The 16,300-nt window shown below is 42.5% G+C and overlaps 1 protein-coding gene across 2 annotated transcripts; it reads right to left on the minus strand.

Moving 5' to 3' along the window:
- Positions 1 to 702: 702 nt before the first annotated feature.
- On the minus strand, positions 703 to 12,995 carry NIPA2 (NIPA magnesium transporter 2). 2 transcript variants are annotated; one of them, XM_055801113.1, is made up of 8 exons: positions 12,733 to 12,995; positions 10,118 to 10,174; positions 6,485 to 6,545; positions 5,904 to 6,126; positions 4,154 to 4,210; positions 3,270 to 3,360; positions 2,558 to 2,718; positions 703 to 1,691 (listed from the first exon to the last, which is right to left on the minus strand). In XM_055801113.1, exons 4-8 carry the CDS (start codon positions 6,040 to 6,042, stop codon positions 1,054 to 1,056), a joined length of 1,086 nt encoding a protein of 361 aa, XP_055657088.1. In that variant the 5' UTR covers positions 6,043 to 6,126; positions 6,485 to 6,545; positions 10,118 to 10,174; positions 12,733 to 12,995; the 3' UTR covers positions 703 to 1,053. The 2 variants fall into 2 exon arrangements, with proteins under 2 accessions (XP_055657088.1, XP_055657089.1); XM_055801114.1 differs by lacking the exon at positions 10,118 to 10,174.
- Positions 12,996 to 16,300: the final 3,305 nt, after the last annotated feature.

A 16,300-nucleotide genomic window follows, 5' to 3' on the forward strand; every position in this document is an offset into this window, starting at 1 on the left:
AAAACTGACAACTCACAGCAGTAACTAATTGTCTCTGTGCCAAATAAAATCTAACCTTCGCATCTATGATAGAAGTGTTCTTATAAAACCCATATGACTAAATTTTATTTTCTGCCTTTGCAAACTTGAATTACCACCTACCTGCCTCACCTCTTTTTAAAGTAATAACATTACGTTACAGTTACTGGCTGTGACAAGTTTTTTTTTAAAAAGGGCCAAAAAATTGTATTACTGCAAATAAAACTGCAATTTTGTGAGTTCAAGCTGTAACATTAAAAACACAGAGCAGCTCTACAGCGCAGGGGCAGCAACCAGCCAGAATCTGGTCTCCTTTGCAGAAGAGGGAGTAGCTTTTTTTGGCTCCTGTTGATGACTCAAATCCTTCCTCCTGCATGAACTGGCACAGCAGGAGCTACAGCCTCAGCTATCCGAGCAGAAGCTCCTGCCTTCTTGTTGCTGCCCGACAGTTACTCTCTGATTTGGTAAGACTGGGGGTTTTTTTTGGATGCAAGTCCTGCAAGTTTAGCACGCAGTTTTAGTTAAGCAGTATTTGTCAAGGATTAGTCGTGCTAGGTTGTAGCTTTCCCTTTCCTCTTCTACAAACTGGGACAAGAGTAGTTACTGCAGCTCCTGTTTCGGCGTGTTCACAGTCACTCAGTGTTCAGTCAGGCCACAAGTACAAAGGATCCAGGTTCACTGTAATCTTTTTACCACCAATGCAGAAATAAAGCGATTTATTTTTGATAAAATTGTCATTAGTGCAATACATCTTAAAACAGAAGAATGAAATGAAAGTATTTACACATAACTTAAGCAACAAAACCAGCTGTGGACTGAGGTCATTTTAGTATTTTTTTTAAAGTAAAAATAAGGCAAATAAAAACCCCTTCAGTGTTCTTTATCCAAACTAATCAAACTTAAAAATTAACGATTGTCTATACATACTGTTAAAAAAAGTACATGACTGTTTCCAGACAAGCTCAGACATCTCACAGCAGAAAAAAAGTCCAGAGTTACAGAATTGTTCTTTTCATAAGTAACACATAGATATTTTCAGAAGGCCGACAGACTTCCATTTCTCCTGGCTGAGAGACTCTCAGTGGACTGTATTTCACCGAGACAGGCAGAACTTTCTTCATCATGATTAAAGCAGTCGTACGTGCTCAGCAAAGTACCATTTGCTGCTCTGTCGTCTTTCCGCAAAGAGAGGGGCAGATTTGCTAGGGTGAAATTAACATCTTTGAAGGCATGCAATAAAAAGATCCCCACAATAATAGTCAGGAAGCCACTGAAGGTGCCAATAATGTCATCAGCCGCCATGTGTTGCCATTCCTTGAAAAGGATGGCGGAACAAGTTAAAACAGATGTTGTAAAGATTACATAATATATCGGAGTCACTATTGAAGTGTTGAATATATCCAGAGCCCTGTTTAAATAGTTGATCTGCGTGCTCACACAGACAATAAGGCTTAGCAGCAGAATCCAAGACAAGGGATGTTTCAGCACTGGTTTTCCTGCAAAAAGCTCCTTCATAGCGATGCCCAAACCTTTTACACAGGAGACTGATAATGCTCCAATTACAGAGCAAATTGTTATGTACACGAGAATGTTGGTCTGTCCATGGCGAGGTCCCACCACAAATATTAGAATTAAAGACACAATGACAACAAGAGTTGCGAAGACCAAAAACCCTGTGGTTGGGGGGAAAAAAACCAGTGTTATTTATGTACACGATCAGAAGTGGCTTAGAGGTACTGAGAAAACACTTGTTAACAATGCAATCAGCTCAGCTTAAACAGAAGAGTTCACAATGTTTCTTACTACTCCTTCAACACCAAAGTTTAAGCGATTTTAGAGTGAGCTAGCTAAAATGAAAGAAGGACGCTCAGACATGCTGTGTTACTTGTACTGCCCCATCGGTAAGATGACTACAGAATTAGACTGCTCAGTCACTTCTCACACAGACTCATTCAGCTGTAGATGCCACTGGATACTTGCTTGTGTCTGAATGTGCTTTAGGGAGGTAACTTTTGGCAGGCTGCTACATTCATCAGCAGATTTCCAATAACCAGGTTGTTAAGATCAGCTTTTTGGTCTCTGTGCTGGTTATTGCCTTGCGTTTAAAAATGGAAACTGTCTTTGCATACATAGTATTTTGCAGATGTGTAATTGTGTGTACCTCATCTTCTACGTCAGCACAGGAGCTAGTCTCCATGATGACGCTTCTCAGCAGACACCACCGCACTTACTTTATCATTTTAAGGATAGCTCAAAGTTGGGCTTAGAGACTGACACGTCAATCAAAATGTATAGAAGTTGTATTTATCCAGCTGTGCTGCTGCATTTGTTTAAACTGTCATCTCAGTGGTTCACATGAAGATACTCTGTTCAAGGCCAGACAAGTTCACTGGCATCATGAAAAGCTCCCTGATCTCCGCTTCATTTGGACAATATGAAGCAGACACAGGCTATCTTACTGCTGCTTTTAAGTTCCAGGAATGAAACTACAGTAAATAAATCATGGGCTGCATGCATATCAAGCCACTGTTTTTCTTACCTGGATCACCTAGTTTGTGGGACATTTCATTCAATGTTTCTACCTCCTCCTCTTGTGGAGCGTGAATTACCATTACAGTTGATCCCAGTATACTTAGCAAACACCCTATTTTTCCGTGTAGATTAAGTTTTTCATTTAAAAAGAAGGATGAAAGAATGGCACTAAAAAGAAAAAAATACACCAGCAAACATGGTATTAGTACTAGCATTCATTTGGTCATAAACTTACAGGTCACTTGCATACACAATGTGCAGCTTTAAAATAGCTGCATAGTCAGTTTTCTATCTCAAGGTACTTGCTATGGACAGAATTACCTGTTGATATCTGGCATCTCTCCTAGAACCCCTTTTCTGTGTTGCCTCCCAAAAATTTCTGTATCTAAGCACTTGTAAAAATAATTGTTAGAAGACAAAAATCTTAACTCTACTTCGGAACGAAAATGTATACTGTTGTATACAACATGTTTTTGAAATGCAGGAGATGATAGCTTTTCACAGGTTGAGGTGTAGATGCATTGATAGAACCCCTTTTATGATAGAACCATAGTCAATTCACATTTGGAGAAACTTAAAAGTTACTCCTGATGTTTATAAGCACTCTATTTATTGTTAAGAACAAACCACATTTATTACAGCATGTTTTGTGACATATTTCTAAATAAATATTTTACTTTTCTTTCTGAAACCAACTGCTTTCTGTTAGTGTTTCTTACCTTACAAGAACACTGAGAGCTCCTAAAGGAGTCACTAACGTAGCTGGTGCAAAAGCATAGGCAGCAAAGTTAGCTACTTCACCAGCTCCCACTGCAGAGTAATAATAATTAAAAAAAAACAACAAAAAAAACAAGAGTTAGGCTGTCTTATGCAACAAACCTGTGAATCAGTGCAGCATGTGTTCCTGTAGACACAAACACGCAGTAAGGGGAAAATGGAAAATTCTAATTACAGCGTTCAGCTAACAGTACTAGTAGAATACACCTCGCCCCCCCACTATTTTAAAAAACAGTCTGGAGGACTACAACAGGTATTAAAATTAATTCAGCAAAATTAGAAGGTGTTTTATTTTGGTGTCTATGTTGTAGCTCCCCAGCCTGCCAACTTGACTCAGGAACTTCTGCATGGAGGAATCTGCAATAGCAGGATACAGGGCGATGCATACATTAAGCCCCAGTTACCTGAACACAGCCAATAAGTTGAGAGTTTAAGCAACGAAAAAAAAAAAAGTTCATAAAATGGACATCATCCCAAAATATGCCCTCCTCTAAAGAATCCTGTACATATAAGCACTTCTTTGCTAAGACAAAAGCCAGAACCCATATGCTAGCGGAGAGATACAGGAAGACCAATGTTTGCCTAGTTCCACTGTCCAAAGGGCAGTTAAATTAATGAAAGAACTTCTGGTGTGAGAGAAGTTATATTAAAATCATTAGAGCTGTACTAATCAAATTCAAATCACCAGATAGCATTACCATGCACTGTAGAATACCCATCTTGCTCCTTTTTTGTAACCATTGCTGCCATCTCTGGCATAGCTATTTACTTTGATTATATAATGCAGATTATATTTTTGATACTTTAATATATTTTTAATACTTACTTGAAAGAAGTCCAGCCCACCACAGCCACTCCTTGAGGTATGCATGACCACCCTGACCTAAAATTAAAAGAATGTTTGCTAAGCAACTCCATTAAAAATATACACAGACAAACAGTAACTCATCACTGGTAACATCACCGTAATATATTGTTTTGCAGCCTATGCCCTTAAAAACATGGGCAGCCTTTTGTTTGATACTTAGGCTTTATAGCTAGAGAGGTTGAAATCAAAGCATCTTCAGTTTCTGATGTGCACATACCTCCTACAGCCTACTTTGAAAATCAGTTCTATTTTATTTCTTTTATATTAGAAACAGCACTGATGACCATATCTGCATCACCCTGAAAAAGTTCTTTCCAGTCACTGTAATGACACAAAAAGCCAAGTTACGTGTGTCTTACAAAAGAGCTGCTTTGTGGAAGTCAAGTGAGGATTACGTGGTATTGTACATGTACAAACATGTGAAATGTAGTCACACTTTCTCATTCCAAACCACAAAGTATGAATTACGTATCTCAAGATCAACCATCTTTTAGAAGCAGAGGTGACAGGTACTGAATTAAAAATACAGATTCTACCTTCTATATTATCTGAGGATGCTGCAAACATCCTACCTAAATTGATCCTCTTTCAGCTTAAAACCACTGCCCCCTTTTACTGTCACTACAGGCCCTGGTAAAAAAATCTCTGTCTTTCTTTCAAGCCCCCTTTATGTATTGAAGACCACAATAAGGTCTCCCTGGAGCCTTCTCTTCTCCAGGCTGAACAGCCCCAACTCTCTCAACCTGTCTCCACAGGAGAGGTGCTCCAGCCCCCTGATCATCTTCATGGCTCTCTGGACCCGCTCCAACAGGTCCATGTCCTTCCTGCGCTGGGGGCCCCACAGCTGGATGCAGCACTGCAGGTGGGGTCTCACCAGAGCAGAGCAGAGGGGCAGAATTACCACCCTCGACCTGCTGGCCACCCCAGGATGCGGTTGGCTTTCTGGGCTGCGAGTGCACATTGCCAGCTCATGCCCGGCTTTTCATCCACCAGTAACCCCAAGTCCTTCTCCACAGGGCTGCTCTCAACCCCTTAATCCCCCAGCCAGTACTGATACTGGGGACTGCCCTGACCCATGTGGAGGACCTTGCACTTGACCTTGTTGAACTTCATGAGGTTTGCATGGGCCCACTCCTCAAGCCTGTTAAGGTCCCTCTGGATAGCATCCCTTCCCTCTAGTGTGTCAACTGCCCCACTGCCCCGCTCAGCTTGGTGTCATCCACAGACTCGCTGAAGGTGCACACAATCCCAGTGCCTACAGCACTGATGAAGATATTAAATAGTATTGCTTCATAAATATATGAACCCTTGAGGGACACCGCTCGCTACACACAATGTGATTTTTAGTTTTCCAAAAAAATCTCCCGACACTCAAACGCAGTTAACATTCTCCTAAATTCACTCATTAAGGAGCACAGATGTAGGTGGTTAAGAGTGCTGCTTCCAAGTTCAATTTGCAAGTGCAACTTAGACTTAACTGACATGCAAAGGAATCCTTCAACAAGTGTCCCTAGAGGGCATTAGATGCAAATTAAATAGTATGTATCACACAGTTAGGTGTATCTGACACCAGAGAAAAACACATTATCAGCTATATGTTTCAGGTTTCATATTCCTGTAATAAAGTCAAAACAAGATCATAAATTTAGCAACCTTTTGTTAAACAGCAAAATGTAAATGTCCGCATATTTCTTAAACGGGTATTTACCTGCTCTCATGGAGCCTTTCCTAGCTAACCGGAGAAGGCCTTTCTTTTTCAGGATGAAACTTCCTCCGATGAAAATACTGGAACTCATAGCCAACACCAGACCAATACAGAAGTCATATCTCCCACGAGTTTCGCTCATCTCGTAATCTACTAAAGCCTGTCACATTGATCAATGAACTGCAGAACTTCTGTTACTCAACACAAGATGATGCAACACTGAAACCTGAGCAAAACAAACACGTCAGGATTAAATTGGTAGAAACACATACTGTACAGAAAAATCCTCAACAGTTCATATGACTGGTTCTTCTGTGAACGGTCTCTGCTATGAGTGCCTTTAAAAAAAGGCCATCTTTGAAGGATGTGTAAGCTTGAACCATGGATGAGTGACTAAAAAGTCTGAACACGCAGAAGGAAGGGTTTCTGAGCTGGCATATGAAAACTGAAACCCTAACAAATAAAAGTTCTGTGAGAAATGTGAAGAAAAACTTAGAAGAAGTGTGATTTATTTTTCTTTTCATTAAATACACAGATCTATGTCCAGCACACCATGTAACTGATGATACTGATCAAACACTTACATTGAAATCAGTTTGTAAAGGTGTTTGAGAACAGCCACAGCATTTCTTCCATATAAACTCACTAGAAAAATGAAAGGAAGGATTAGAATGAATGTTTAATCATACAGTAATTTCTGTAACACAAACAAGCTTGAGATGTACACACGTGCTTATTCTCTAACAAACAGGGAAGTCTGGCACAGAAATATCTGTTTGTTGATGTATTCTACAAAAAGTTTCCCACACCTTATGAAGCATCTTTTCACCTTAGCTACAGTAACAATTCAGAGTTTACATTGAAAGGCTTTCACCTAGCCTGCTAAGGCTCCAAATTTAATTAGTTAAGACCTTCAACAATAATTAAGTAGAAGACAAAAGATTTTACATGCTCAGTCCCTAGCTTAACAAGAAAATTTAGTACATCTCCTGTTACATGCTGCAATGAGGATATTCTAGATTCCATTTAACACAAAAGATTTTGAATGTAAAGATATTTCTATAAATAACACTTAAACTGGAGGAAAAAAAAACCTCCAAGTAGATTCAAGGTGATTAACCTCTCTATAATATGAAGGAAAATGAAATTATTGTTAGGCTGTGATTTCAAGAGAACTGATAATTACCGTAGTATATAGAACTGTTCTAAAGGAAAACATCACATATAGATTAAAAAAAAAAAAAAAGTTATTTCCTAGGAACACCGACAGATGTGCCAAGACTAGCATTTGGTTCCCTAAGAAATTATTTTACAGATATTCAGAAGCGTGGCATATGACGTAAGCTGCACTAACAAGCTTCTGATTTAAAAGAGAGGAAAGAAAAGGATGGAATAAAATGTTTCCATTTCAGTGCTTACTGGAATCTGGGTTCCACAGCTTTAATGTTGAGATCCAGGCAGCACCTTCCCCAGGCAGGAGTACAACACTGGTGTCAAGCACCCTGTCTCATGCCCAGTGAGGGATGGATGCACCCACTGAGCCCAGCACTAGATAACATCATATTCCAGTCTCCATGACAGTTCACCATTTCAATTCCTGCCCCTGTTTCTTCAAAACATGTTTTCTTCCAGTAGTACTCTTCCCTGTACTTTCTTCCTTCCAACTTTGATTAACTTGCTGAACTTCTAGGAAAAACCTAGCAGAGAGCTACAGGTAGGTTAACATTAAAACTGAACACAGATCCTCTCACTTGCATCCAGTTAGGTGGTGAAGAAGTATAGGAAAACAGTCCCATTTCTGCTTGGGCTGGACTGCCCTACTTCCATCTGAGGTTTATACAGATGTTGACATTTGCTGACCATTTCTGCCGCACAGTCATGGTGAACCCCTGGTTCACCTTTGCATACAGGCCAGATGTCAGTTCTACACATGCAAATTACATGCATAGATGCAAAGTCAAAGCAATAGCAGACATGGGAAGTTTTACACTTCAGGAAATCAGTGGTTTAATTCTAACCCTAAGACTTAGTAAAGGAGGAACTAATGCGTCCTTATAAACTTCATCAAGAAAAATGACTGTCTTTGCAAATATGAAAAGAAAATGCTATGAAATGAGCAGTTTCTAGAATACACGCTCCTCTCGCATTTCAGCTTCAGGACACGCCAAAGCTGTCTCATTCCAGCAGCCAGGGCCACTACCAAGTTATAAACAGGAGAGAAGCCAGAAAAAACACAAAGAGTTAAAGCTGGCAGGGGTTTTAGCTGTATTTGATGTAGCTCTGGCAAAGGTTCTTTAATCAAGTTCACAGCTGATTTTAACACAGAGAATATTTCAGCTGTAATGTATGAAACTAGCAGTTTCATGGAGGAATATTAGTTTGCTGCTCTGATTTCAAAGATGTAACGAGGGGATAACACTATCCTTATCCACAGAAGCTACAGCATTCACAGTGCCTCCAAAACCCACCCATTTATGAACTGTGCGGATCTTCTAGCATCAAGAGTCACAACTCTGTAGGCAACAATGCCATGATAGACAACACAGGGAACATACACTGAGTTTGAAGGTTATCAGATGGGGAGAGACGGAGAAAAAACATTTTGAAATAAACTGTGGGACATAAGCAAGCCCAGATTAGCCACAAAGTTTGTTTTCTTATTTTGAAGATGTAACCATGAAGTATCACAAATGCTGATGAGATACAGACTCTCTGGTCTAAACCACAAGGTAACACTTCTTTCTCTCTTTGCTCGAAAGTCTTTTTATCCCAAAAACAGCACATACACAGCGCTCCAATGATGTTATATGTTTATTGTAGCAAGTAAGTTCTAAACACTAGAAGTCGTGTCATGAGATGAAGTAAAATATTTTACATTTAAAAGCAGATAAGCTTAAGTAAGGATGAGGGAATTATTAGCCAAAGAAAATTAGCATCACTTCCACAAGCTGTAAGTTGTGGATTGTTCCAGCTTTGCCTACTTTGCCAGCAGCCCTCAAGAGTTCAGTAGACAGTCTTTTCTCCTAGAAATAATCTAAATGTATGCTAAAAGTATTTAAATGGTAGATTCCACATTTTTCTTATCTAAAACCTGATCTTCTTAACTGTGAACGGGATGATGCCACTAAGCTAAAAAGGACTTTAACAGGCTATTTACTTCAACCCTTTGCCACATACAGCATCGTTCACTGCTGCCCCTTCTGCCAAGCTTCTCCCAGGAAATACTTAGGAAGGAAAATTCATAAACACCGCAGCCATGCTTTGATGCTGTTAGGAACTCTCACTATCTAATGATCTTCATCTAGATCTTCACTTTCAGTACCAAAGCCCATTATGTTTGTCCACTCTGGACTTGGAAAAGACACAACTCTCTTTGTCTCTGCACTCACATCTTAAAATTACTCTGCAAGTTAGGTGCTTGGTACCTCCTGCTGTGCCACCCTCTGGGTCCTTTCCCAACAGCTCACTTTTTTTTTTGAAACGAAAATGCAACTTCCAGAGCTGCATACAGTATTTTAGCTGAGTTACTATTACTTCTGCAATACAGCGAAAGACTACTTTTCATGCAATCCAAAACGGGTGGGTTTCCTAGCTCTTCCTGAGAAGTCATCTACTGTTGACACATCAACTTCCCTATTAGTATAGCCTCTGAACTAGTTTCTACAGAACTACTACTACTAACTTCCACTTACTCCTACAAAAAGCATCTTTTTTTTTTTCAGAAATGTTTCCTGAAAATACTCATCTGAATTTACACACTGGCAACCCTTCCCTGCTCAATGCCATTAATTCTTCCTTCGTCCTTTCAGCCAGATCACTAATATTAAACAAACATGACTCACAGAGGAAGGTTTTTAAACAAAGGTCCGTTTTGACAAGACGTTAACAATAGTTACTCCAGGTACAGCCATTCAGCATCTTTTGAACTGTTCTGTGGTACTTTATTTTCAACTCTGCTTATTTAGAAAACCTCCAGGGGAAGTTTTATGTTTGTAATGTTGAAATACAGCACCTATTTAATGCCCTCCTAGCCATACAAATTTTCAGGGAAGAAAAAGGGGTTGAATCAACAAGTTGCTTTTAACAAATACACATTGACTATTACGTGTTCCCTTCCTCCTTTCCACAGGCGTAAAACCACAGGGAACAGAAACACTCCCTAACAACAGAAATCCCAATGTTCAGTGATCAGCCTTTCAAAGGCTCATAATACATACCAATTTTGTTCCAAAATCCAGAAGCATTAACTTCTTAAATATTTCAGTGTTAGGTTGCTAAAATACAAAATTAAAAATAACATTAATTTGCATTTTAGAAATTCAGCAAAAAAAATTACGTCCATAATTTCAAGTTAATTTTACTTGCATGCACAACACACAATACTGTACATTTTCTCATCTATGCTTTAAAAAGGGACAGGATTTTTGTTTTAAAACCAGCTGAATAACAAAGTAGTGTGACTTTACATTTGATCTTCCTGTATGTCTCACCTGAAGCATTTCGTCCCTTTGCTTTTCAACTCACTAATCAAATAAAGTAACTTATGATCTAGCCTATTCTTTAGAAGGTAACATGCTAAAGTTTACTGAAATACTATCCTAGCCCTTTCAGTTTTGTTCTGTAACTTAAGCGCTAAGGCACTTTTATTACAAAAACTAATATAAAGGTTTAATTACTGGCTTTGGTATGGTGAGTTTTCAAAGGATGTTTATATAGAGAACTCTGGGGCGGTGGGGAGTACAAGCACAGAAATATTCCCCGTAAGATTACTAAAATCCCTAAAATATACCTAACTCCTTAATCCAAATCTTCCTCTTCCTCAGTTATGCTCTGTTCCCTTGTGAACATATCTTTTAAACACAGGCACAGAGAGAACACTGAAAGGACAGATATGACATAGCATTAAGATATAAGAGCTGCTCGTTCAAAAATTATCATGTGCATGTTTAAAGGGCCAAGATACACACATATAGTACCCAAAGATTCTGTGCGCATTATTTAGGAAAGAGTACCTTGAATTTTGCACTGTACATCTGTCCCAACACAGATATAGTTTTCCAGCTTCGTCAAAATTAAATGAGTGTGCAAACTTTTACACATAATTATTTACTTATTATATAGGCAAGGTAAAAAAAATTGTTTAAAATGTTTTATATATATAATATAATGTTAGAGGCACTAGCACAAGTACTCAGAAAGCAAAACGTATGCTAACAGTTCTAGCTGTTTTTAAAACTTTTTATATTTAGAATATTTTAAAAGTTTTAAATTGTGGGGAAACATCCTTTATAGCAGATTTCTATTAACAAAGCAAAAACAAGCATTCCATTTTAAGAAACTGGGAGAAAACAAGAAAAATACCACACTAAAAATTTTTGTACATCTTACTCTTCGTATTTGCTATTTGTCATTATTCCCTTCTATAAAAAGCTTCTTCCATAAAAACCTTCAATTAAAGCATTTTCACATAAAACTAAAAAGTATCCACACTAAAACAGTGCTATTCATTAACTACATTAACAAACTACAGACGATGTTTTATAGCTGATACCACATTGGCTTGTTTCCTAGAGGTCTATCAAAGTAGACTCAAGCTAAGAGTAGATGACGTGACCTGCTTCATCTTTGCTGTACCTAGTACACCAGCTCCACTCTCAGCAGAATGAGTCACCAGCTCAGGTTCACTGAAATTTTACCTTTCATATTTATGACAGGCAGTTTCAAATTTAAGGTAACGCAGTCCTTTAACGTGACTGATAATCTGTTATAACCTGCTTTTTATTTGCTGGGATTTTATCCTAAGAATTAAAAACTCTAATCAAGGCAGAACTGGTATGACACTAGTCCTAAATACAATGATAGTGATGAAAACTTATGCAATAATTTTCTATCAACGAACTTGCTACCTTTCAGGGGAAAAAAACCAAACTAACTCTACACAATGAGGCACATCAAAGCGTTCAGGAAGAGGCACGACGGCTTACATTTATTATGTTTTAATTAAAAGTAACGTTAAAAGATATTGCTGGAAAATGGAGAAGGTTGACTGGTTGAAAAAGATCAGGAAAAAAAAGTAATCAAGGACTAGACAGTCAGACCCAGCCTATGTCTTCAGAGTGTAAGAATGAACACAAATCATCATTCCGAACTACAACGCAAAGCTGAAGTTAATTTGTTTCCACCGCAAACTAAAGCGCTACCAGGGATCTTCGGTCCTGCTGAAGTCGATCCGAAACCAAACTGCCCAGCCCTCGACCTCAGCTAAACGCAACCCGAAGACAAACTGGTTCAGCTCCCCGACAGCAAGAGGCACAGCAGCTCAGGGGCTCGGGCAGAACCTGCGTACTGTAACCTGCCAATTCTGCCCGGTTAGGACGCCTAGCGCCCAGCCTGTACTTATTTTTTTTCAGTCTTGCCCTCCTGAGCCCAAACCACAGCAAATCTCCCGCTACGGAGAAACCAACACGCCGAGGGTCTCCTCGGGCTTCTGCAGCCAGGCTCAGCGCCCCCCGCCCGGCCCGGCCCGCTCGCCCCTCACCGCTCCCCGGGCGGCATGGGGAAGGCAGGCGGCAGCCGGGGCCCTGCGCGGCGGGGCCAGCCGGAGAGCAGAGGCGCGGGCACGGCCCTTCCCGTAGCGGGGCCCGGGGCCGCACGTGGGGGCGGGGACGCGCCTCGCGTGCGCAGGCACCGCCCCCCCCGCCGCGGGCGCCCCCAACCACCGCCTCCCCCCGCCCTCCGAGGGGCCGGCCGGGTCCCCCACCGCCCCCGCCCCTCAGCCGGGCCGCGCTGGGCCTGCTCCCCGCGGCGGGCCCGCCCCCCTCTCCCCGGTTACCTGCGGCCTCCGCCCCTCACATCCCCGCCGAGAGGGGCCCCGCGGCCGCCGCCGCCGCGCGCGAACGAAGAGGAGGAGGCGGGGGAGGCCGGAGCGGGCGGTGGGAGGGGCCGGTGCCCGGGCGCTCCACCGCCATGAGGGGAGGGGGGAGCGGCAGCGGGGCGAGGCTGGCTACGGCAGCGGGAGGCGTCCTGGGCTCGGCCGCCCCCTCCCCGCTGATTCCGGCAGCGCCCGCCGGAAGGGGCGCGGCCCGGCCCAGAGCGAGGCAGCGGCGGGGCCGCGCGCCCCGCCCGCCCTGGGGTCACGTGCCCCTCGCCGTAGCCCCGCCCCCTCCTTTCCCCGGGGGCGCCACCGCCGCGTACGGCCGGCAGCAGTCTCTCCGCGGCTCCCCCTGGCGGCCCGCCTGGGCCCCGCCGCCCACGGGCGAGCGTCGGGGCGGCTGCGGCTGAGGGCGGGGCGGGGCGCGGCGGCGCCGTCCTTGTCCCTGTCCTGCAGCCGGGCCGCGTTATTCCCGTGTCTCACCCCAGGCGCGCCCGCTAACATCCCCTTAGCCCAGTTCTTACGCTTCCGCGGAAAGAAACACACTTTCCCGCCTTAAGCAATGAGGGAAAGAGACTGTTCAGAAGGCTGGGGGCATGGCTGCGCTTATTAACCCATTAAATCCAGGTCCCGTCCTCCTGCCGCACCCTTGACAACCAAACATACTTTAATCTCACATGAAGCAGGATTGATACATATGGCTAGACTGATATTTCTCCTCAGGCAAGTATTTCTCCTCAGCTTATAGCGAAGAGTCTTTGAAACAACCATAACAAGCTTCAGACTCCAGGTTTCTCCAGAACTATTTAAACAGGCTTTCTGCAGCCGCCCTGTAACTAGGTCTGGGTAACTGGCACTGCCAAAATACCTGTGGTAGCTCTACCTGGAAGATGCAACTGCGTTTTCAAAGGGAACAAGACTGTTTTGTCATATCCCTTAGTGACAGCAGGCCCTGCTTCCCCATCATTCATACCTCAGGATTTGATGTTACCGTAGCCTGCACAAGCAGCTGCTTCACTTTTGCTAAACGTGGAAACAAAACCGGAGCAGGAGTCTTGGCTTTCCCTCACAGGATGTCCATAATAAAGCTGCTGCTCGTCGCAGCACCTGCTGTGTTCTTTCTCATTAAAAATGGTCCCTTGCCCTGTCACAAAAATAAAAATTTCTGCACCACCCAAAGCAAATGGATATATTTTAGGCCTGTGTTATTCTCTAAGGCAGCATTCCATTCCCCAATTTAAAACTCATCTGGTATTCATGACATGAACTTTGCACTTGTGAAGTAGTTTATATATACATGTGTGTGTGTTTGTATAAAAATATTGTTTTATTATATAAAACCCACTAAGAAATATGCAGTTATTACCTACGTAATTACACAGTAGGAGGCTGGCTTTTTTGTGTTGTAGAAGATAACAAAACTGTCATGTCTTTGAAAAAGTTCAACAGCTGGTGAAAAGGGTTCCTCAAATGGATTTTTTTTTTAAAAAAATTAACAACCATACCAGCCAAACTGTACAGTATAAACAGGGTAAGTACTGATATCTAAGACAGTTCAAAGTTTAAAGAAATTAATGTGCCTGTGATCATGCCAAATGCTAGAAACAGTTAACATTACTGAGTTAAACAGCAACCATGTCTGAAGCAAGTGGATTTAGTCTTCTCCTTCCACTCTCCTCCTCCTACTCTCCCCTCTTCAAAACCACCTCTCAACCAACCTAAAACAAGAATGAAGGTAATAAACACCTGAAAATATTAACTAGACTCCTTTAAGCATTAGACTGGTATTTCAGTCACTCTGTTAAACCCTCTTCCTCATGTTTCTTCGGCTGCTAGTTCCGCTTAACATACTGTCACCTGCTCACACAAAATAACACTTCTTTTTTTCAGCGCTCTCACTTTGGCACAAATCATTAAGCCTTTACTTCAAAGCCAGGGGTTGTGCTTAGTAGTAGAAAGTACTCAAAGTACCTCTGAGTAATTTACAACAGCATGGTATTTCAGACACGTTTGCTGAGTATCTGGAAAGAACTCCAACTATCAGAATGGTGGTAACCTGCCAAAGTGTCATGGTTTAACCCCAGCCAGCAGCTCAGCCCACACAGCCGCTCAGCTCACTCCCCCGCAATGGGATGGGGCAGAGAATCGGAAGGGTAAAAGTGAGAAAACTCGTGGGTTGAGATAAAGACAGTTTAACAGGTAAAGCAAAAGCCACGCACTCAAGCAAAGCAAAGCAAGGAATTCATTCACCGCTTCCCGTTGGCAGGCAGGTGTTCAGCCATCTTCAGGAAAACCGGGCTCTGTCATATGAAATGGTTACTTGGGAAGACAAACGCCATCACCCTGAACATCCCCCCACCTTCCTCCTCCTTCCCCCAGCTTATATACTCAGCATGACGTCCCATGTTATGGAATATCCCTTTGGCTGGTTCAGGTCAGCTGTCCTGGCTGTGTCCCCTCCCAGTTTCCCGTGCCCCTCCAGCCCCCTCACTGGCAGGGCCTGAGAAACTGAGAAGTCCTTGACTTTGCATAAACATTACTTAGCAATGACTAAAAGGATGTTATCAATATTATTCTCACAACAAATCCAAAACACAGCATTGCACCAGCTACGAGAAAGAAAATTAACTCTATCCCAGCCAAAACCAGGACGCAAACCTAACCCATTCTTGGGGGGTAACTCAGCAGCACAAGCCATCTTTGTGCTCAACGGATTCCACAAGAGAGGACAGCTAGCACAGGTACTTTTGCAAGGCTACCGACAGGCTTTAAACATCTCAAAAGGTTTAAAAGGACAAAGAGCAAAAATGCCACCCATACAACCTCGGGAAACATTACCAGGTTAGCAGGCAGTCTCACTCGCGTGTGCATACCAACTGACCCCAGTGCAGCAATTTCCAGCTGCGCACACATCACGAAGGGGGTGAGATGAAAGCCACCACGCACCAGCTGCCTGGAGCTGCTCTCTGGTACACACTCCCTGGGCAGAAAGGTGCCAGCTGGCAGTTTTGAAACTCCTACCAGGGTGGTGAATCCAGTGAGGTCTGCACCTGGCAGAAAACTGATGAGGGAATCGGGCAGCTGTAACAGGGTCTCCGGTGGCCACATCCCTGCTGCATTTCACAAAGACAGCTGAGCAGAACAAAAAGCCATGTCTGCAAGTCTACTCATACAACAGTTGCACTGTCACATACAAGGAACTTAACGAACTCCACTTAACACTTAAGCTCTTAGAACAAACCTCAGAAAAATCCACGGGGCTTTTTTTTTTTCCCCCTTTTGGGGGGGGATGTCGGTCTTTAACACTCTTCCCATACGAACTGTGTTGCTGAGAGATGTATGCTCAGGATTGGTCATGTCCCAGACTTTCAACAGTAACAGCGGTGTAAATGGCATACTTGCCTTTACCACAATGCTGCCTTGGAGGCCTAACTCCAGGGATGCACTGATGAGATGAGAGCACTGAATTTTCCTGCTAAAAGCATGTTCTCAAAATACGTATTTATTTAAAAATCAGAGATGCTGCATG

This window comes from Falco peregrinus, chromosome 4, assembly GCF_023634155.1.
Source record: "Falco peregrinus isolate bFalPer1 chromosome 4, bFalPer1.pri, whole genome shotgun sequence".
NCBI lineage: Eukaryota > Metazoa > Chordata > Aves > Falconiformes > Falconidae > Falco > Falco peregrinus.

Bases quoted from the DNA above. Each gene is read 5' to 3' on its own strand.
- NIPA2 (XM_055801114.1), bottom strand. From the start codon at position 6,042: ATGAGCGAAACTCGTGGGAGATATGACTTCTGTATTGGTCTGGTGTTG. The intron at 3,361-4,153 runs GTAAGTATTAAA...ATTACTCTGCAG, and splicing joins GTGGGCTGGACTTCTTTCAA to TGGGAGCTGGTGAAGTAGCT. The intron at 1,692-2,557 runs GTAAGAAAAACA...CCCCAACCACAG, and splicing joins CCACAAACTAGGTGATCCAG to GGTTTTTGGTCTTCGCAACT.